The sequence below is a fragment of the Carassius carassius genome, chromosome 9, assembly GCF_963082965.1.
Source record: "Carassius carassius chromosome 9, fCarCar2.1, whole genome shotgun sequence".
Classification (NCBI taxonomy): domain Eukaryota; kingdom Metazoa; phylum Chordata; class Actinopteri; order Cypriniformes; family Cyprinidae; genus Carassius; species Carassius carassius.
Window position 1 is genome coordinate 27,785,000 of NC_081763.1, and position 22,514 is coordinate 27,807,513.

Consider the following 22,514-nt stretch of genomic DNA (forward strand, 5'->3'; position numbering starts at 1 on the left):
GGCGTTACCTGCTGCTAAAGGAAAGAAGACTTGATTTGACCGAGCACATGCAGATCTTTAAATCAGACCACTGCAACAAGAGATCTACATGAAAGTTTCATGTGAGTAAAGAGAATCCACACTCACTCATTTAACTGATATCAGCGATCACATTAAGCTCTTTCGCGTATTGTAGCTGCGTGTAGCCTACAGGTGAAACTCAAAAGCCCCTTATTCCCAGCTCAAATTTACAAGTGATTGATTTGAGTTTTAAAAGCAAAGTGGTTTGATTGATCTGCCTGCTGCCCTACAAAGTTTGTGAGGTGTTAATGTTCCTTCGCTTCAGATAAAAGAAAATTTAATAAATCTTGGCTTGACAAAAAATCCATCATTTCATAAACACGCTGCTTCTTTAAATTCTTTAAATCACTATAAAAAGTGTTGTGAATACATCCTGCCACCTAGCGGCCATCCGTATGCACAGCGTCCCTATATGACACTCACCAGGGAACAGGATCAAAGCCTTTCTTTAGCAGAGTACTTTAGTGTTATGATTTGTTCGTTTGTTTTTGGCACCGAATCCTTGTGCTATGTAAATGCAATAATATATTAAAACAATCTAAATTGAAGTATACACATAAAATCACAATATAAAATAATACATTTTACAGGTCTTAAAAAGAAAGTGTTTAAAAAATTTTTTTTCATAATTGTTGCACAAACCATGAACGATTATTGCACATGCTCCTGTGGAATAGATTACAAGACCTATTGCAAGCGGAAGAAAATACGTTTAACAGTTCCAATAACACATAAAAATCGCCGAGGGTTCTGGATCACCTGATTAACTTTGTGTGTGTGTAGGCCTATATATATATATATATATATATATATATATATATATATATATATATACACATACATACATACATGTATATAAGTATGTATATTATTGCTCTTTTGTTTTAATTTGGTTGCTTCCATTGTTTTCATTTGTAAGTCGCTTTGGATAAAAGTGTCTGCTAAATGACTTTATATATATATATATATATATATATATTGTACAGGCCTTCTTGTGCTGTTCTTGCTTAAAAATCATAGCTCGTCCAGGCTGAGAGTAGTTTCCTGCTGTTCTCCTACATAACCAGATGAGGTCGCTGTTTGTAAATATTTGAAGCTTTATCAACGTGAGCTGCCAGAACTGCGGCCGTATCAAACCATACGGGACGCGATTTGTCCCCTATTTTACAAAGGCCAACCCATAGTTAAATCAACAAATAGGTATTGTGCACTGTTTATAATACTTATCACAATTATAATGAAATAAATGTCATAAGAGAAATTCATTGTTTGCGTGATTGTATTTTTGCGTCTTTTTTCCAGTAAACCTGCACGGTTTAAAACATCTAGCGCTCATGTCCTCGCTTTGAACACGAGGCTCTCAGAAGATGTAGGGCTGAATGGGAGAGTTAAATGGATCTGTCCAGTAACTAATGATGAGGGCTGTCCCTTATTTTGCCTTGCTGAAGGTGGCAACCCTCCTTCCAATAGGACACCAGCATGAAGAAATCTGGAAACCATTAAGCAACCTGCTAGAGCTGAGATTTGAAAGAGCGAGATGGAGGACGGGATTAGGAAAAAGGGGGATGGGGTAAAACTAGGAGTGGAACAGAATGCACGATTAACTTCTTTTTCTCCCTTGACTTCAGTGTCTCTAGACAGACACACGTACACAATTCAGCCGCCTTTGGATTCCAGTCCAATTGTATTCACCCCACCCTCCACCCTGTGTCTCCAAGTGTAGCACATGCAGGGGGTTTCCTTTGTCTTTGCAATCTAGTTTGACTCAGGATTTATTTCTGGAATGCTAGAAAGCGAACAGGAGGGAAACCCGTCCATGGGCTGCAGCTGTGATCATGAGCATTGATGTGAAACATCACAGACACTTAGCTTGAAAGCCTGAGTTGACAGTAACCAGACAGCCTGTCATCTCCAGCAAATAATGATCGTATACATGGCGCAACACATGTCTGAGGCTTCCCCGCAGACACAATCAAACAGTTGGGACAAATAGGATGGGTGTATCTTCCTTTTCTGTAGTACATCACAAAAACATACTGATTAAAAGTGCTGTGTGTGATTTTTCAATTTTAGATACTTTTCTACTATCCCAACTTAAATGTAAAGAAACGATTGTACAGTAAGTGCAACATTTGTAAGTTGATTTATAAACAAAGTGTAAATGCTGTGGTTTTGTAGTGCAGTTTAAACTCCAAGACTGCAGAGTTGAGTTAAACGGGACTATCTTTTAATCTGGGAAAGATTTACATTATACCTATAAAACAGAGAGTTAACATTAAAAAATAGGGCTGTCACAACACTAAAAGTTTTGGGTGGGTAAATAAATCTTTAATCTGTTTGCATGTCTTCTGTGCTCAACCAAGGTTACATTTCTTCAATCGAAAATACAGTAAAAACAGAAATATTGTGAAATGTTAGTTAAATTTAAAATAACTTTTCTATTGTAATATATTTTATAAAGTAAATTATTTCTGTAATTTTCCGCATCATTACTCCAGTCTTCAGTGTCACACGATCCTTCAGGATTCTTTGAAGAATAAAAAAAAAAATAGGTTGATACAGAAATATTTTGTAACATTATAAATGTCTTTCCTGTTTTATCCAACATTAATGAGGAGGGAAGCCAGGCCATGATATCCAGTGCTGCAGAAACAGTTTTGTTCTTGTGCTTCATGTGTTTGCAGATGTAACCGCTGTGAGCAAAGGGCTTTGAATTTTACAGCACCTTCGGAAAGTGTTTTAAAAAAAAAAATTATAAAACCCAAATGGAAAGAATACTCGACTGCACTAGTTTTGCTTGAAACTCATTTAACAGTAGAACTGCTTTTTCCATCAAGCATTTTCCAAATGTATTTTTTTAGCTGCAGTGCAAGCCGCTCTTCAGTACATGGCGATAGACAACTCCAACTTGTGGTCTGAGAAGGATTGGAAAATGTAAACATACGGCAGTTTGGCAGTGACCTCTGACCCTGGGCCCATGGGACCACACACATGGATGAGGAACAGTTTGCTTGGGATGAATGTTTGATGTGCCTGTAAAGGGTTTGTAAAATCAGCATGAATTAGAACGAAAAGGACAAGGCGTCCACATGTCCCCACTTGTAACCGTGTTTTATGTCTACAATTTGTACGTATGAATGTGGTTTAGATTCTTTTTTTATGTTCGGATTGTAATTCTTTCTCTCTTTCCTCCAGAGTGTCTGTCTGTTGCAATAAGCCGTTTTCCTGTATAAATCACAGCCCACTGGAGTAGGCTCAAATACTCACTCCTAAATCGAGATGCATTTGCCACTTTAGTGGGACTGTAAACTTCAACTGTTAAATGAAAAGCTATTTAATGTACTTTAATAGCAGCTTTGCAGACAAAACATGATCTAGTATACTAGCATATTCCATCTGCTCTACGCTCACTTATGGGCCATTCACACAGTATGTTTTTGGATTTAAAAACATGAGATGCTGATAAAATTGATGCGTATTTACAGATTACAGCATTCACAGTGGGAGCAGGCCATGCAGTCTCTTCTCGTTCACCAAAAAGGAGCAACAGCGTTGCACATTCAAGTGGACGGGTGAGTTTTTAGCCTTATTGTCAGTTAAAAAAAAAAATAAAAATGAAGTAGCTACACAATAATAGATGTTTATTGGAAACAAGACCATCCTCTCACTGTCCCGTTTCAGAAAACAAGACGTAGTTGTGTATCTAAGGGATTAAAACATTTAAAAAATATTAAGTCAATGAAATAAGGTGAGGAAAAAAGACTTTCCACACAATCTTTGTTGCCCATGGATTCTTAAGTGGTTAACTGAATATTCAGGATATCAATAACTAGTTTGCATTGGAATATCAAAATCAAAGTCAAAGTCACCTTTATTTATATAGCGCTTTTAAACAAAATACATTGCGTCAAAGCAACTGAACAACATTCATTAGGAAAACAGTGTCAATAATGCAAAAATGATAGTTAATGATAGTTAAAAAATCTAGAAAGGTACACTGTTTTTTTTGTGGGCAATTGGTTGTGATTGGTCAAATTGCAGTTGTCCAGATTTAGTTAGGCTTTCTTATGTAGCTATATTTTGTTCAAATGTTTAGACAGTCATTGTATTAGCTGTGACATTTGTTGTATTTTGTTGCAAACATGTCCAGATGTCAGATCCCATACAGAGTGCTAAATGCATTGAGCTATGTGTTAGAATACACATCAACACCCAAAGTATGTGCATGGGTGTCTTCTCAGTCTCTCTTACTCCATCGTTTTCACCCTTTCCCTCACTCATTAATTTATTACTATTTTCTGTGGTGTACTTTATGATTTGTGGAATCTCCCCCATGAAATTGAGCAAGTTCCCACCAATAAAAAGACAACACCCAATGCACGCATGCTTTTCTGTTTACAAAAAGCCACATAATGCAGGCCTTGTTCGGCACTGGGGTTGTGGTGTGTAGTCCAATATAGAGAAAGCACGCAGGGTGATGATGGGGTCAGATCTGGCCAGGAAGTTGGAGATCACAGGGGGTCACTTGCTTTTGGCATGTATTATACACTAACCCCTGCAGACTTCCACCTCCTTTTCAACCCCACTCCAGCACCATCTGTTTTATTTCCCATAGGGTGTGAATGCAGTTCTTTTTGAAAAGCATGGATAAATTGCCACAAACATGATTAAACATTCTTCACAACAGATTTGAGACTTTTCGCGATTTCCATCACTCGACTGGTGGGGAATTTAAAATGACCTTTTCTGCAGGTTACACTGTTACACCAGTAGGTGGCAACAAGTGACTCATTGAATCATTCAATCAAAAGATTTTTTCAAACACACTGATTCATTCAAGAACTAACTTCCTGCATCTAGATATGCCTACTTGCTATGTAGTATATGAATATAGTAGGATGTCCAAATGCAATGCCTGAAACAGTAAGCAGAAAGTACCTGGATGATCTAATACATTCACCAAGATCATGAAGTGTGCATTTGATGGACACTTTTCTATCCCATAAGGCCACAGTAGGGGAGCTGTGAATGGCAGTGAAATTCATGAAGAAAACATCAACACTGTGTTGCTTGATGTTTCATGCTGCTTTGGAATTGTTTGGAACTTGTCTCATCTTGGAGAAAGGTGTAACTCAAATACATGAATGTGTCTTACAATTTGCTGAGTGTTAACTCCATGTGTACTGTTGTATAAAATCAATATCACACTCACAACTGTGCATGAGGCTGCAGATATTTGGAACAACAGCTATATTTCCAGTAATACTGCTGAAGTATATACTGTATACTTATTGAATGATTGATTGATTGATTTGTTTATTTATTCATTGCTGTTTCAGTCAATTGCCGCGTTTCCACCGAAATTACCCGGAACATTTGTACCAGGAACTTTTTTTCCCAGGAACTTTTTCCCCCCCAGACCTGTTGCTTTCTGCGTTTCCACCGCGGTGTAAAGTACCGGGAAGATTAGGCAAATAGACTGGTGACGTAGGTCTGCGCGCGTTTCTCAATACAAAGTACGCTGATTTTGGATGTGCATCCTCCTTGGTAGTTCAGACTTTGTCCATTCGTCTCGGGAGTGTGATGTCCGCGACTACGCAAGTCCGGTAAATCTGTAAACAGCAGTGTACTTGATAAATTCAGTCAGCTGACCATGGCTACTGCATTTTTCCTCTATGTATATTTACAATAAAAAGAAATAGGATATCAAATACCACTGCCTCCTTTCGTTTTCATTTAAACATAAGAACAGCTGCAGAAATGTACTTAGTTCAGGGATATGTGTATATATATATATATATATATATATATATATATATATATATATATATATATATATATATATATATATATATACAGCCATTACAATGAAACGAAATATTATATCAATTTGCCTTTTTTATTTTCATTTTAACATATAGATAAATTGAATACAGACCAAAGAAAACCTGTTAGATTTACCCTGCAGCTGAATTATATTTTATGTTTAACCACTAAAGAGAAATCAGAGCCAGCGGCACACATCAGAAGGTCTAGCCAAGGTGAGGCTGCTTCTTGGCGGATAGATGATCACTGAGCTCTCGCTGATTGCGTGGAGCTGACCGTCTCTGAGATCGGCGAAAATAGGCGCTGTCTTTATAAATAAACCACAGATTTGAGTTTTAAACAACTACATTCTCGCCTGAAATACTTTTAAAATTACATTTCATGACACAATAACACTAATATTTTGAAAATGATCCGAATAAATGCTGCTTGAACTCAAGCTGACCATGGCTACTGCAATTTTCCTCTCTGTATATTTACAATAAAACGAAATCGGATATCAAATACCACTGCCTCCTTTCGTTTTCATTTAAACATAATAACAGCTGCAGAAATGCACTTAGTTCAGGGATATGTGTATATACAGCCATTACAATGAAACGAAATATTATATAGATTCGCCTTTTTTATTTTCATTTTAACATATAGATAAATTGAATACAGACCAAAGATAACCTGTTAGATTTACCCAAAACGAATTATATTTTATGTTTAACTACTAAAGAGACATCAGAGCCAGCGGACGTATATCAGAAGGTCTAGCCGAGGTGAGGCTGCTTCTCGGTGGATAGATGATCACTGAGCTCCCGCTGATCGCGTGACATTTTTAAATAGGCGCTGTCTTTATAAATAAACCACAGATTTGAGTTTTAAACAACTACATTCTCGCCTGAAATACTTTTAAAATTACATTTCATGACACAATAACAGTAATATTTTGAAAATGTTGATCCTAATAAATGGTGGTTGAACTCAACCAATGCTGCGTGAACTCAACCAATCAGGATGTTTAGTGCCCAAGTCCCGCCCCCGAAAGTTCCTGAACTTTGAAAAAGTACCACCTCGCCAGCAGGGACTTTCTGAGGGGCATTTTTTTACTCTGAACTTTATTTAGTTCCTGGTTCCTGCGGTGGAAACACACAGAGTACCAGGCCAAAGTCCCTAGTTCCTGGGTAAAGTTCCTGCGGTGGAAACGGGGCAAATGAGAAGATTTTAAATTGGGGATAATATTACTTCTGGTTCATTTTTGACATTGTAAATAGAAGATCATGTTCAACACATAACATTGTGGTATTTTTCTTTTCACATTCTTATTTTATGTTATATATCATCCAGGTATTTCATGCATATACACTGATTGCATATTATGTAGCATGCAAAACAACATACAAACGTTTACAATAGCATCTGCTATTTACAGAAATGGTCTGTCTACTTGATATCAAAAGAAGTTATTTTTATATTTCAGACTCCTGTTACTTGCCAGAGGCCCTTTAGCAGGCAGGGATGAATCCGCTGAGCATTCCTTCAATGGCTTTAAAAGGCACATAGTGTCCACTCTGTGCATAAACATGCTGATCTTACAGTGGTTCATTAATATCAGTCCTGGCTCAGAGCGAAACACTGACTTTTCCATTACATTACACTATTTCCTGTTTTGACTTGATCTTCTCACGTCCACTCTCCAAGATTGCAAACAATGAGATGGATTGTCTTTAAGAATCCTTATTTTATCAGTCCAAGTCCTTGCTACAAAACAATTTGGCATCCTCTCGGTCTGTCCTGTCCCATAGGCTGACGTCTTCCATCGCTGGGCTGGCTGAGGGAGGAGGAAAAATACTGACATGTTTGACATTTCCCTGAGCACTTCATCCCAGCTCATTTCAGCACTGCACCAAGGCATCTGTAAAGAGTCGAGAGTAAATCACAGCTGAGACACAACGTATTGCCAAATGGGCGAAGGTTTGTGAGTGCACTTGTACAAAGGGGACATGAAAAATGTACTGAATGTACTGGGATATTCAGAAATCATACATTTGAGCAGTATCAAAATGTCCTCAGTTTAGTGGATTCTGTCAAGCCGTTGCAATCTTCAGATGTTATCGTGTGTTAAATAATGCCGGAAATATTATCACATGTTTGAAAGCAAAACACAGAAGTGGTTTTAACCACCTTTATACTAAAGTATTTTTGAGACCTTAACCTAACCCCAACTCCTAAACGTAGAAATGGATTTAGTTACCAAACACTTTTAAAAATAAAGCTTATTTAGATTGTTAAAATGTTCTTTAAACAAAAAAAAGACACTAAGAAACAAATGGTTCTTTTAAGAACTGTTCACTGAAAGATTCTTTGGGCAACCCATAATGGTTCTTTTATGGCAAGGATGCCAAACCTTTACTTTTAAGAGTGTTTGAAATGAAATGATAAAATGAATTGAATTACCCCGATTATGAACTATCCTTTTAGGGTTGAACAATTTTGGCAAAAACTTGAAAAATGTGAGTATTTGCATTTAAGTATATTCTTTACACTCAAACCACTTAAAGTAACCATAAAGCGAATAGAGTTAAAAAAAAAAAAAAAAAAAAAGAGAGTTATTAGCCTATATCACAGTACTGACATTGTGCAGTACTACCTGAAATATATATTTCAAGTTTACGGAAGTATTGTTGCTCATTTCACATACAAAGATGTTAGCCAATCATAAAAAGTGACTATTCACATACAGTCTTAAAGGACAAGCAGTTTAACAAAAAGGGTTGGCACAAGGGTGAAAAGTATGAAATGAAATGGCTATGACATTGTTTTGTGAAAAAACATTTTTAGGTGGTTTGATGGCTGAAAATAATACTGAAAAAGCATTTGTAGCAGAATACGGCCCCTTTAATATTGGCTGGTATGTGTATATACTCGTATGCCTCAGTGATGAAGGTCTTTCTCTGCCTGTCTGAAATACAAACATTTTGTGAACTCTTGACTCCTGACTAGCTCTCAACTGATTTAATTCATAAACCTATTCATCTGCGTACAACTTAATTTAGTCAAACCTCCATGAAGGCATGCAATCATAAAACATTCCTCTCTTTTAGGATAAATAAAATGTAAAGAGTTAAAACAGGCATATTTATTTTCACTTGGGGAGGCTGTTCCTGGGTTACATGACACGCAGAATTCCTCCCCAAGCAGTTCACCTTCTTTTGACCTTGAAAAAAAATGTGGCGATGTTGAAACACCTCAATTTCACTCATCCTCCGTCATACAGAATCGCTAGAGAGAAAAGATTAATTAGATCAGCATGTGGGTGTGAAACCCTAAAGTTGAGTAAAGCCACTTGAGGAAAATGGGACTTGGATGAAACTGATTGTGGTGTGTGCAAATGTGTCTTTGGCTCTCATACCTCTGTCAGTGTTTATGTGTGTGTTTTGCACAGATCTGTGTGTATGGACAAAAATAAAGGTCCCAAAAGGGGGTTTTTCATAGCGGTTCCTCAAAGAACCTTTCATGATCATAGAAGATTCCATGGATGTTATAGGTTCCTGATGGAATCACAGATGCCAATAAAGAACCTTTATTGTTAAGAGTGTACATACCCGATTCCAAAAAAGTTGACACTGAACAAATTGTGAGTAAAAAAAGGAATGGAATAATTTACAAGTCTCATAAACTTATATTTTATTCACAATAGAGTATAGATAACATATCAAATGTTGAAAGTGAGACATTTTGAAATGTCATGCCAAATATTGACTCATTTTGGATTTCATGAGAGCTACGTATTCCAAAAGAGTTGGGACAGGTAGCAATAATAGGCCAGAAAGGTTAAATGTACTACAAGGAACAGCTGGAGGACCAATTTGCAACTTATTATATCAATTGGCAACATGATTGGGTATAAAAAGAGCCTCTCAGAGTGGCAGTGTCTCTCAGAAGTCAAGATGGGCAGATGATCACCAATTCCCCCAATGCTGTGGCGAAAAATAGTGGAGCAAACTCCAGAAATTAGTTTCTCAGAGAAAAATTGCAAAGAGTTTGAAGTTATCATCTACAATGCATAATATCCAAAGATTCAGAGAATCTGGAACAATCTCTGTGCGTAAGGCTCAAGGCTGGAAAACCATACTGGATGCCCGTGATCTTCGGGCCCTTAGACGACACTGCATCACATACAGGAACACTACTGTAATGGAAATCACAACATGGGCTCAGGAATACTTCCAGAAAACATTGTCGGTGAATACATATCTAAACATGATCCAGAAGCGCAGGCATTTTCTCTGGGCCAAGGCTCATTTAAAATGGACTGTGGCAAAGTGGAAAACTGTTCTGTGGTCAAACGAATCAAAATTTGAAGTTCTTTTTGGAAAACTGGGACACCATGTCATCCGGACTAAACAGGACAAGGACAACACAAGTTGTTATCAGCGCTCAGTTCAGAAGCCTGCATCTCTGATGGTATGGAGTTGCATGAGTGTGTGAGGCATGAGCAGCTTACACATCTGGAAAGGCACCATCAATGTTGAAAGGTATTTTCAAGTTCTAGAACAACATATGCTATTTGTGATGCATGTAGAATAGTAAATACAGCAAAACAAATATTGTGGAATAATATTACAATTTTAAATAGATATTTTCTATGTGACTGATTTAAAATGTAATTTATTGCTGTGATTCAAAGCTGAATTTACAGCATCATTACTGCAGTCTTCAGTGTCACATGATTCTTCAGAAGTCATTCCAAAATGCTGATATGCTGTGAAACATTTATTAGTATTATGAGTGTTGAAAGCTGCTTGATTAAAAAAAAAAAAAAAAAACCTGTGATAAACTTATTTTAGGTTTCTTTGATGAATATAAAGTTTGAAAGAACAGCATTTAACAAAAATATTTAGTAACATTGTAAATGTCACTTTTGATCAATTTAATGCAACCTTGCTGAATAAAATTATTTCTTAAAAAAAATAGTAGTGAATGCACAGATGAACATGAAAGTTATCTTCTGTTTAAAGAGTGTAGCTCATGTCTGAAATACACTGTCGCCATAACAATGTTAATGCAATACATTTTTCAAAATGTATACACTATATAAATAAGTTTCTTATATAATATGAATATTTTTTTGAAATGTTTGGTCGGCTGCAGTTACATGATATTGTCATTTTGCATATTTTAGTGTAAGATTATTTTTGTATTATATATGTAACTTTTTTTATTATTATTGTAAAAAGTTTTATTTTTATTATTTCCCATTTCAGTCAGAGTAAAATGGACTAAAATGAATGAATATTGCATGACAAAATATTGACAATGTAAAGGCATTTTAAGAACAAAACAAACATAAAGCTGCAAATATGGCAATGTTTATAATGCTACTTAAGTTATCATTTAATGTTTCATTAAAAAATGTTTGGCATTTTTTCCCAAAAAAATTCTGTTACTGTGTGTGATAATGGCAGCAGCTGGGATCGTCTGTCTCCACATATGGCCCAGAGAGAAACCACTGTTACTTATCTGCTCATATATTCATGTGTGGGGCTCATCTGTTCATTCATCTTGGCTAAATATTTTGGGAACGGCGCAATGAAACTGGCCTACATGTCACCTTAATCACTTTTTTTTGTTCTGTATATGCATGTGCACTTTTTAGTTTTTTCTTTGGTGTGTGCAGTTTGGAAGGGTTGCATGTGTGATTATGACTCTGCATGTTGTCATTAAGCTCAGTAAATTCACATAAAGACTTGTAGGAACTCAAAAAGTTTCAGCCAGGCACAATATAATGAGAACCCAGGTCGTTTTGAAAGGTTAAGTTTATAATGGATGAATTCAAACAAACACAGTCTCTGGTTACACCGCTGTTTCCCACCCCCAACCGAACAAAAGAGAAAGAAAAGGGTTAACTTTTGATTCCCCTTCTGCAATCCACAGAACTCGCTAGATACATGCTCAAATTCTCCAGAGCAGCACGTTGCTTTTTGTTTCATTCAGTCTGAAAGGAGAAGGGAGTAAGCCCTCTTTCTCTTCAGGTCTATTGACTGTTTTCAATCATCATATTTTGTTTCCATATTTCTCAAAAGTCTTTCTAAAGTGTCAATTTAACCAATTTTTGTTAATCCAGTCACAGTCTAGCCAGAATAAAAGTGTGCAGTTCAAACTGGAAATAAAAAATGTGCTCTTCTTCATTGTGAGTATTCTCCAAATGTTGAGCAATGTGTTTTAATCCATACGTTTATGAGAGTTTTGTGGAAGCTGACTGGCAAGGGGTCTACCTGGAATTCAAATCAACCCTATTTCAACACATTATACGGCTGTGTACCAAGAGAGTGTGTATAGTCAACCGCTAGTTTTGTGATGCTCAGGAACAGTAAAACACGCTCTGTTTTTTCCCCTTTTCTTTGTATGCTGCGATCTGATAACTTTGTTTAAATATTTCTGTAAGTTTCAAGAAACAGGCTTTTAGGTGAACTGTCCTTGCATGTTTGTTGGTTAATAGCTGGATTAAAAGCTTAAGTGAAATTCCTGTTCATTCTCAAGATCTGGATAATCTCGTTGTTCACAAACAATGACATGTTCCATCTCATTTGATAAAAATAGAAGGGACTCCACTTGCACAGTAAGATTAATGAGGCATAACGGTAAAGTCATGGTGAAATGGAAGTAACATCATATCTTATTCAACATATCAACATAACATATTTTCTTCGGTATGACGTATCTGAGTAAAATGGATTATCGGAAAAGGAAAAATAAGAATGTAAGGTTCCAGTGTCCCAGTCTTTGCAATTTTTCATGAGGATGACATAGTGCCTTCATTCAGACTCGACAGGATAACAATTGCTCAGTATTCTGCTGTGCTGGAGAGAGTCAGGACTTGATTCAATTCATCGGTTGTTAATATGATGGAGGCGGGTCTGATTGTGAGCCTGCAGTTGATTGTAAGAATGGGGCAGATAGACTGAGTGGAGCGATAGACTTGAAGTCCGGCGTTTCATCGAAAGATCCATTTGCGATGGATCAAGAATACTACAGTTTTCAACTCCTGTGTCAGAAATCATTGTATGTATTTAGTTATTATTTTGAGTATCTTTGAATATTCTCATGTCCAAGCAGTTTTTTTTTGTGTTAGGTAAGGCATGACAATGCTGGCCGTTATATTACTTCAAAGAATACATTCTCTCTAATTTATTTAACTCTAAAATAATGGCAACCATCTGGCAACCCGGGGTGTGGAAATACAACTGGGTAAACTGACAGTGCGAGGATTTCGCAAACCAAAACAGAGACCGACTTTCTGGCCCAGAATGCACATCTTCAAAGGAGAATAACTTACTGTAGCATTGTTTTCAGATAAACAAGTATGTTAATTTAGCATGTTTCTAAAATATTTGCAAACATATTATGGTGTTTTTTGCTTTAGTAGAGTCAAAAACTTACATACTGCACCTTTAATGCTTTGTGTCTGAAAACAAGAACAGCCTACATTTAGTGTGTAATATAATGTTTGCAACCTTGTAACTAGTCTTATTGCTGACCCTGTAAGTAAACAGAGTCAGTTCTCCTACGGTCAGTCAGGAATCAGAGTCAGCTCTGAAAATCTCGGAATCAAACACCCTTACCAACTAAATTCACTATTTAGTCCTGTCACTCTGCAAGCACACAGTGTGCTTTAATATGCGACTGTAAAAAGGCCCCAAAAATAGCCTTTGTTAAAATGTCTGTGCATATTGAAGACTGGTGTTCTCTACATCTGTGTTCTGCTGAGATATTTGATAGATTCAGTCAATGAGAACGGGCTTCCCTGAGCGTCATACACAAACAATGATTGATTTTTTTTTTTTTTTTACAAATAATGAAGGAAAATGATACGCTTTATTCATCCCTCTCATTCTGTTCTAAGAATAAGAAGTGATTGGCATCAATGCTTGTACCATATAAAGCCAACACCCTGGGATGAGGGAACGACATGCTGAGCTCTCCACATTTGGGGACAGCTCTGGCAAAGGTATGCTGGAAATGCTTCCCACAGGGGTCTCCTAAGATGACCTCTGCTGTCCCAACCCATCCCTCATGAAGCCCAGAGTAATTTTAGTGCTAACAGCTGTCGTAGCTCGTATTAATGGCAGTTAATAAGTGGGATTTCATTTTTTAGATGACTCTGGCTGTGTGTAACACAACAGAATCCTGCAGGGATTTTTTTTATTTTTATTTTTTTGTATATGCACATTTCTGTAGGCCAAAACTCAGAAATGAGTTAGCATTTTAGCACTTCCAGTTCCGTTGTCTTGAAGTCAATGTTTGTTTGGATGGGTTTTTGGTTCTATGGTTCACACAAGCTCAACATAATTTCATGTTTATTATACAACATAAAATGCATCAGTAATACCACCTAGTGATTTTTTTTTTTACTTGGAAAAAAAACGGTTGCTGAATGGTGGCTAAATGAGACTACAGAGGTTGTTAGGCATTAATCATCAGCATGTAAACTCGTTAACCCAGTAGTCTTTTAAGTGAGTATTTTAAAACCTAATATAATCTAATTACACATACTTCATTTTTGGAACCTGATAATGTAATCCAGATTACATGTACTACCCAGCATTGCTAGTCTGCTTTACAGTCTTTTTGTGCATAATCGTAACATACAAACTAGAATAACTTTCAGAGAAGATGTTTGGTGACCTTGAAGTCATGTGACCATAGTGGACCATGCAGTTCTCTATATGATGGAAGCATATTAAATATAATTGCAAAATATAATTGTAATCTCTTTTGAACCAGCTCCCTCAGATGATTTGAAATAAAATCCGAAAGACATCAAGTAAGAGATGCAATGTTTATAGTACTGTCAGACCAGCAGGAATGTGTTATTGGGGCTCGGGAGGGAACAATTGCTGTAATTCAAGTGGACTTCAGCTCAGAATTGGTCTCAGTGGACATTGTTCAACCAGCACTTCACTGAGCACTTCAATGACTCTGGGCAAATCCAATTCCTTTCAAACCTTTCATTGGTGCACCGGTGCCTCCTCGGCCCGCTATCAGAGTGAGTGTGAGAGCCTGACGCGGTGATAGGGGTGTGTGTGCTGAAGACGTGGTCTTAAACAGGAAGCCAGGGCTAATGATTCACAGATGGTTGGGGTGGCTGGAGCACCGAGGCCTGGGCTTCGTCATGGTTTATGTTTGTTATTTATTCGACTGTTACTGTGGAAGGGGGCCGTGGCAGAGGGGATGGATGGGGGTGGCCAGTTAAGTTAAGCCATCTCCCCTTTGGTCATGGTGTGATTCAGCAGGTCTCAAGTTTACCCAAGAAAGCCAAGGACCCCCAAATACGATGATTCCCTAGCAAGGGGCCCCTTTACTAAAGTATCAAAGCAACTATGTGTTTGCAAATAGTCCCATTTATACTGTGTGAGAAAAATAGCAAATGTGACCAAGATTCTTGAAAAAAAAGGTATCATGGTTTCCACAAAATAAAGTGATGCTGGAAATTCCGTTTTGCATTAAAGAAATACATTTAAATTTAAATTATATTACAATAGAATTATTATTTATTTTAAAAGGGACATTGGATGCAAAATTCCCTTTTACACGGTTTGCATATCATGTGTATTAGCAGTTTGTGCACACAACCACCCTACAATGATAAAAAATAGATCCCTAGTCAGTGAATAGTGGCTTTTGCATACTAGCTATGGCATTTGAACATTGGCTTGAAAAGTGTGCCAGTATAGGCTGACTCATAGCCCCTCTGGCCTGATATCTGATTACAGCTGAGCGAAACACAAACATCCAACACAGATCTCAAAGCTACTCATGTAGACAGATCTGGTCTGAGAGAATGAGTAAAGTAAAAACAGCAAACATAATTACAGCCCTCCCGCTACAGACAAAGCCTTATCTTTCATTATGCCACAATACAGCTGTGAACATTTGTCCAAGATAGAAGAGGCCTTGAGAGACATGTTACACAAGAACTGGTGGTAGGCCAACAAAGCTGCTCATATTTCTATCTTGTTGCATGGGAAATTAAAGGGAAAAGGGAATGCCGTTGACAGAATTCAAAGCGACAGCCAACGTTTTCAACAAACCTGTACCGTGATTTGTTGATTTAACCCATTTCAGCACTGAGACATATGTGAATTACGGCTCGTCTCCTCCCCCCAGTGCTTTTCAGTGTTAGCCTCATCTGTTCAGGATGTCCTCCCTCACTGAACTGGTGACATAATACTCATTTCAGCCCACACCCATGAAGATTTTTTTTCTTCCGCTCTGATATGAGTCAATGACTTCCATTTGCTCTATTTTTCGCTGGTTTCCCTCCAGCATGATGGTGGCTCCTCCCTCTCTCCAGACACGTGTGAAATTCCCAAGGTCGTTCCACATCCAAAAATAATAATGAAATGTCCCTGATAACTGTCACGCTTTCCTTATGTGGCATGGCTTGCCGTGAGGTGTCATTCATACTGAACCAGCCTCTTCTCGAAGCAGACAGGCCCTTAGGGACAGACTGTTACAAAGAACACTTGCTAGCTTCTAATAACGGGAAAAGATTTTAGTCACTACATGTGTTTTGAGACATCAAGCTTTTGGTATGTGATAAAATGCAATCACTGCAAAGCATATTTGAGATAGGACTTGGAAGTGATGTGGTGCAAAGGTTAGATGTCATCGTACAGTCATGTCAGTTGGTTTCCAGCAAACAAACAAAATACACACTCGGTTACTATGACGTAGTTTCTTGGTTGGTGCGAAAGAGATTTTCCAAACTGTGGTACAGTTTATAACCACGTTCAGCCTTAAAATACAGCTCATGACACTGGGACGATCCATTCTGCTGGTTTAGTGGACAATAAACTAAATGAAGCCAGACCAAGAGCTCTCTGACTCTAGCAGCATGTTGATTGAAACCATCTCTGTCTCAATCATGACTCACTTTGGCATCTTTGACTGCTTCGGCACAAGGAAATGTTTAAGTCAGAATATTGAATTTAACTATTGTAAATAGACGTCTTCTTAATAAGATGGAGTCATATGGCCTGTGGCTCTTTCTGTCAAGCTATATTATAAACAACCACATTACATTTCTGGCATCATTCATTGTGCACATGTGAGCCATAATTAACCTTCACAGGGAGGAAACCCCGTTTATTTACCGTGAGATTAGAAAGGCTGAGATCACATTAATCATTTGGGATACAAAACCTGATTTAAAAAAAAAACTTTTGGATGGACTTTTAAATTACCATCACAGCTTGCATTTAAATTCATGACAAAGCATTTAGTCATTGGGTTCGGTATTTTCCCTCAAATCATAATCAAGTTTACATCACATGTTGGATAACAAATTTATGAAAATATGATTGACTATCACTCCCTACTGATCCAAGTAAAGTCATATGAAGTTCTTATGACTTATTATTCCAGGGTTTCCCAAACTTATTTGTCAAACCCCTTTGACCTAAAATGTTAAGTGAATATTTCAATAATTTACCAACGCATTCTTGTATTCATGGTTCTGATGTTGGTTTATGGTCACATGACATATGCATCTTTATTTGTCATTTAATAGGTTTTTATATTTCTAGAATCTGCTCAGTAATTCATATGTTAGTGGTAAATAAAAAAGTCTTGCTGAGCACCAAGAATAAGATGCTTAACTGGTCAACTGCCAGCACTATGTCAGACTGTGGCCAGCCAGTGAGTCAAGGCTGAATATTTATCACCCTCCCTACAACTTGCATCAAACGGGTTAGATTAGGGGAAATGTATTGCCCTGCTGCCACTAGCCCATTACTCTGACCCATAATCCATCCATCTCACAGAACAGCAGAGCTTCTGAGCCGACCCGCAGCAAAACCATCCGACACTCCAACCCTAAGCAGAGGGATACAGACTGCACATACAAGACATATATATATATATATATATATATATATATATATGTATATATATGTATATATATGTATATATATGTATACATATGTATTGGTTTGTATTTTATTGCACTTGTATTGTATTGCACTACTGTAGAATGCTGGAGCCCCAACCTAAGTATTTCAGTGTGCAAATTGTCACTGATATTGTACACATTATAAATAAACTTGAAACTTGAGAACTTGGGAAAAATATAACAGGGCTGGCCTGGCACAGGGAACGCCTCCCTCACTGTATTTACAAACACAGCTGCTGTCATGGGAGTCCTGATGATGAGGGCGTGAGCCGCGTGACAAAGAAGGGGACGCTTATAGCCACACTGACTGCACCAAAACATGTTCAAGCATTCAGAGGGTTGAGCATTTGCAAGTGTAAGAGTAACGAGGAGAAACGCGAAAGTCTTGCAAATGTTTTATTCAAAAAGTTTGATAAAAGTTGAAATCCGTTTGTATATGACTTCAAAGCGACTTTGATCTGTTTGCCAACATTCTGGGCATACCGTGGGGCCACTGGCAGGGGTCTATGGGGCTCCACACACACTAGTCTACACACTGTGAACACACACACATTGAGACGTGCTCTAGGCCAAACCGCAGTGTTCAAAATGAAGGACAAAGCTGACCTTGCTGTAAGTACGCAAAACGCAAAACCTTTCTGTGACATACTATGCATACAACTAATATCATGAATTTATGATAACACAGCATTGTGAATGACGATTACTAACTGGTTAACTTCTTAAATTCTACCAACATAAATTTAAGTTTAAAACCTTTCTGGAAAAAGTTTTAAGAGCTTGAATAAATGCTTTATTCCATATTTAAGCTATGTTTCTATCTAAGCGTTTAAAGTGAGAAGTTGTGAAGAATGGGAGGGAAATGAACGAGTGTGACGTCGTGACGCTCCAGGGCGGTGTTCTCACATTCCCGAAATGAAAAAAAAAGACCCAAATACTGCTGTGGTACTACATCTGGAATACAGAGACTCGTGCTCTGAGAATCAATAGTGGGATCCCACAGTAAAGGCAACCAGCCCAGTGTTTTCTTCCTGCTCTCTTTCACTTTTCAAGGATTTTTTTCCCTCTCTCCCTCACCTGTAAGTTGGAGAACAATGGAGGTTTTCTTCTTTTCATTTGCTTCATTTATGGAATATTCACACGTCATTTCAGGAGATACTCGGCCACATTTGTTTACTATAATTTTCCTTCTGGAGGCGTCCTAACCTCACATCGTTTGCCTTTTCTCAGGAAGTTTGCTGTTTTATTCAAAGTTTATCATCATCATCATCATCCTTTTTATTATAATTACGCTATTTGTTATGTTTTTATTTTTTATTTTCAAGTTTATGTTAATTATAGTATTAATATCAGTTTTCCATTGTTAGTCATAATAATCGTATTTTGATTGGAGTACATCAAGTTTTGATTTCAGTCATAATAAATTTTGCATGTGAACTGCTTTGGAATCTTTCCCTCCTTTCTTTTTTGTCTGCTTCCGAAATCTGCCTCAGTTCGTAGGCTACTCGTTGGTCGTTTTGATTATTACATTTTTGCAACTTTTAATTTCTTGGGGTAAACAGTTAAAATGTGACGAAAAAAAGGCGGCACCTCGAGAAAAAGGACAACGTGACGTGACTGCATGTGGGATGTGTTTTTCTGATAAATATAGCCATTTAAATGGCTTTTCAAACATTGCAGTGTGATTAGTGTCATTATCTACATAATGTATCCACAATACATATGGTGTCGATTAATATGAAGGAAAAGGAAAAAAAGAAAATAGACAGAACTGAAGTGGTGTTTTTGGTTGAGATACGTTGGACATCAGTGCCATCTGGTGGTCAGATGTGGAACTGCTTGGGAGCTGATAAGGCCCCCAGGTGTGTGAACAAGGAGACGATGTGATTACTTTCTTTCTTTCCTCTTAGACGAACCTCAAAATGCTGGCCATTCTGGTCGCAACGATAGTCTTGCATCTGACAGACCTTATCATTCTCTTCATTTCCACATGTGCTAATGTGAGTATCATCTTTGAGGTCCGTCTCGCTTGGTTTTCCTTGCGTTAATGGGTCGTATTTTTGAGGTGAAATTTAATGAAGGATTGGTTTATGTGTATATGCAATAATATGGGTGTTTCTTATTTAATAAAAAAAAAAAAAAAAAAAAAAAAACAGGCCTGGAGAACACATGGAGAATCAAGCTATGACCTCTGGTTTGACTGCACACAAAGTAATGGAGGATATATCTGCCGTTGGACTAGTGATGCTGGTGAGTTCAAACAGTCTTTAAAAACACTTTTAGATTTTAAAATTGAGTCCAATGTTCCATAGTTATTTAAAAGTTCCAAATGGGCGATAATGCAACAACAGTAGACTACAACAACTAAATGTGTTCTTATTTGAGAAAGAGAAACATATGTTTATACTATCCATGTAAGTGTTCGTTCTGATTGTGTTTCTCTACAATCTGTCAGACTGGCTTCAAGCAGTTCAAGCCCTCATGGTCCTAGCCACCATTTTCTGCCTGCTGTCCTTCATCATCTTCCTCTGCCAGCTCTTCACTCTTGTACAGGGAGGTCGCTTTTTTTTCACAGCCGTCTTCCAGGTCCTTGCTAGTGAGTATTTCCTCTCCGGGTCTGTTAGATTCCATTTCACATGTCCCGACTGAAGAACCCCATCTACATGATTTATTCTTCCTCTTTCTGAAGGTCTGTTTGTGATGAGCGGGGCCATCATCTACACGGTGATGAGTCCAGAGTGGAAAAAAGAGAGTGATGGTTATGGATACGCCTTCGTCCTGGCCTGGCTGGCTTTCCCTCTCACGCTCATCAGTGGCATCATTTACATTGTCCTGAGGAAGAAAAAATGAGAGTTCAGCCCTCAGGGATTGTTGTAGAACTGAGAACACTACTCAGATGACAGACTCATAACCTAATGGCCGTTCTCCTCCAAGTCTGAATATTTAGACCTAATGTGATCAAAGAAACTGACAGTTCATGAAGATTGAATACAGCAAAGACACAGTGTGCATGACACAAAAAAAGATGTCTTTGGCTGGTGAGCCTATTTATATCACATTTATATGGCTTTTTTGTAAATTGTAATGCTATGAAGTGTCACTGAAGGCCCTGACTTTTTAAGAATTAGGAGGCGAGATGTAGGAAAAGTATCAATCTCTTTTTGTTTTGTATTGTGTGTTATAAACCTTTTCAAATACCTTTTTTTTTAAATGTCATAATAAATAGTATTCGCAAAAGGAATTTGTTGACGTAGACTTGAAATGACTCTTTATGTCCAAATTCCAGGATAATAAATCAGAATTGTGTTCTTATGTGGTTGGAAAGTCTTGGAAACGGTGCTATGTATTTACCATTGCTGAATGTTATAGCTATAGATATACCTTATAGTCTCAAATGTTGTGTTAAATCTCACAAAAACATTGTATGATGCATATTTTACCTGTGATTATAACACTTTATGAGATGTCGTCTATCTGTATTATTTTTTTGTTTTGTTTTGTTTGTTTAAGAAAAAAATAAATATCTCATTTTTTTCCTTGTCTCAATTTTCAATACTTCGGAAAGACATAATGTGCATCCCAAAATGCATACTTGTGCACTGTTCACACTAAAATTCCAATGAGAAAAAGTGCACTTTACGCAGATGATGCCCTTAAGTAAACCGAAAAAAAATATATATATATGGAATGTTGGACACTACCGATTATGAATGACAAAATAACCTCATAATTCTTATACTACATGACTGAGTACATGGTGCATAACATAGTGTATGAATGCATAGTGTATAGTGTGTTATTTGGGACACGGTTCAAGACACAAATAGCATCAAGTTGCTGCATTATACAGTAATAGAGACTTTTTGAAGTGGTGGCTCCTTTGGTGTCCAGATGCAATGCAAAGTGTACAAATCTGAAAAGTCAAGCAAACCCCTCCCGAAGAGGAGCTCAGAGACTGAGGTCAGGCTTTCAGTCAGTGGAGGAGAAAAACAGATGTGACAGTGATGAATTTTCATGCACTACATGTGAGTCATCTCAGAGTTTGGAGCATCAGAAATCCAAAACTTAAGTAAAAAATAAAACAACACTCTTGTTTGAAATGTATAGGTCTATACATATCCAGCAAACATTCATCCAGTAGCTGTTGTTGAAATTTGTGATCTATTCCTAATATGGCAAATCCCACAAACATTCATTTTCATGTAAAAACATGAAAACAAGTACAGCTGCTAAATCAACAATCTCAACAGGCAGAATTACTGTAAATACTGACATTTAAATCTTTTCATATAACTGGCTAAGGGGTATGTGTTTGAAGAGACCAAATGAATAAATGGGTGAATAAATACATGAATAAAGCAAATAAAATAATATGAATAGATAATAAAATAATTGATATTTAATTAATATTAATTATTATTATTATTATTATAATTATTATTATTATAGTAATAATAATAACGTAACAAATAAATAAGACGCACCACGCGCTTCACATTCCAGCTGTTTTAGAATTGACGACTAGATGGCGCCAGACACATGTTTGCTGTAAGAGATATGTAAATACTGTAGATAACGTCATCAGTTAAAAGTCTAACACGGTGATGAGATGTTAGCCCACGATTTGGTGTGGTTTTAAAATGCCTCAAAGTTGTCTGGTAATTTTCACCAACATTGCACGTCA

The 22,514-nt window shown here is 37.2% G+C and overlaps 1 protein-coding gene across 3 annotated transcripts; it reads left to right on the forward strand.

Annotated features, from left to right (window-relative positions):
* Positions 1–82: 82 nt before the first annotated feature.
* On the forward strand, positions 83–21,363 carry LOC132149480 (peripheral myelin protein 22-like). 3 transcript variants are annotated; one of them, XM_059558757.1, is made up of 5 exons: positions 83–101; positions 19,741–19,830; positions 19,987–20,080; positions 20,286–20,426; positions 20,520–21,363. In XM_059558757.1, exons 2-5 carry the CDS (start codon positions 19,753–19,755, stop codon positions 20,678–20,680), a joined length of 474 nt encoding a protein of 157 aa, XP_059414740.1. In that variant the 5' UTR covers positions 83–101; positions 19,741–19,752; the 3' UTR covers positions 20,681–21,363. The 3 variants fall into 3 exon arrangements, with proteins under 3 accessions (XP_059414740.1, XP_059414738.1, XP_059414739.1); XM_059558755.1 differs by lacking the exon at positions 83–101 and adding an exon at positions 18,318–18,442; XM_059558756.1 differs by lacking the exon at positions 83–101 and adding an exon at positions 18,755–18,909.
* Positions 21,364–22,514: the final 1,151 nt, after the last annotated feature.

Coding starts and splice junctions, on each gene's coding strand:
- LOC132149480 (XM_059558755.1), top strand. CDS start 18,419: ATGAAGGACAAAGCTGACCTTGCT. Junction 18,443..19,740: donor AGGACAAAGCTGACCTTGCT/GTAAGTACGCAA, acceptor CTTTCCTCTTAG/ACGAACCTCAAAATGCTGGC. Junction 20,427..20,519: donor CGTCTTCCAGGTCCTTGCTA/GTGAGTATTTCC, acceptor CTCTTTCTGAAG/GTCTGTTTGTGATGAGCGGG.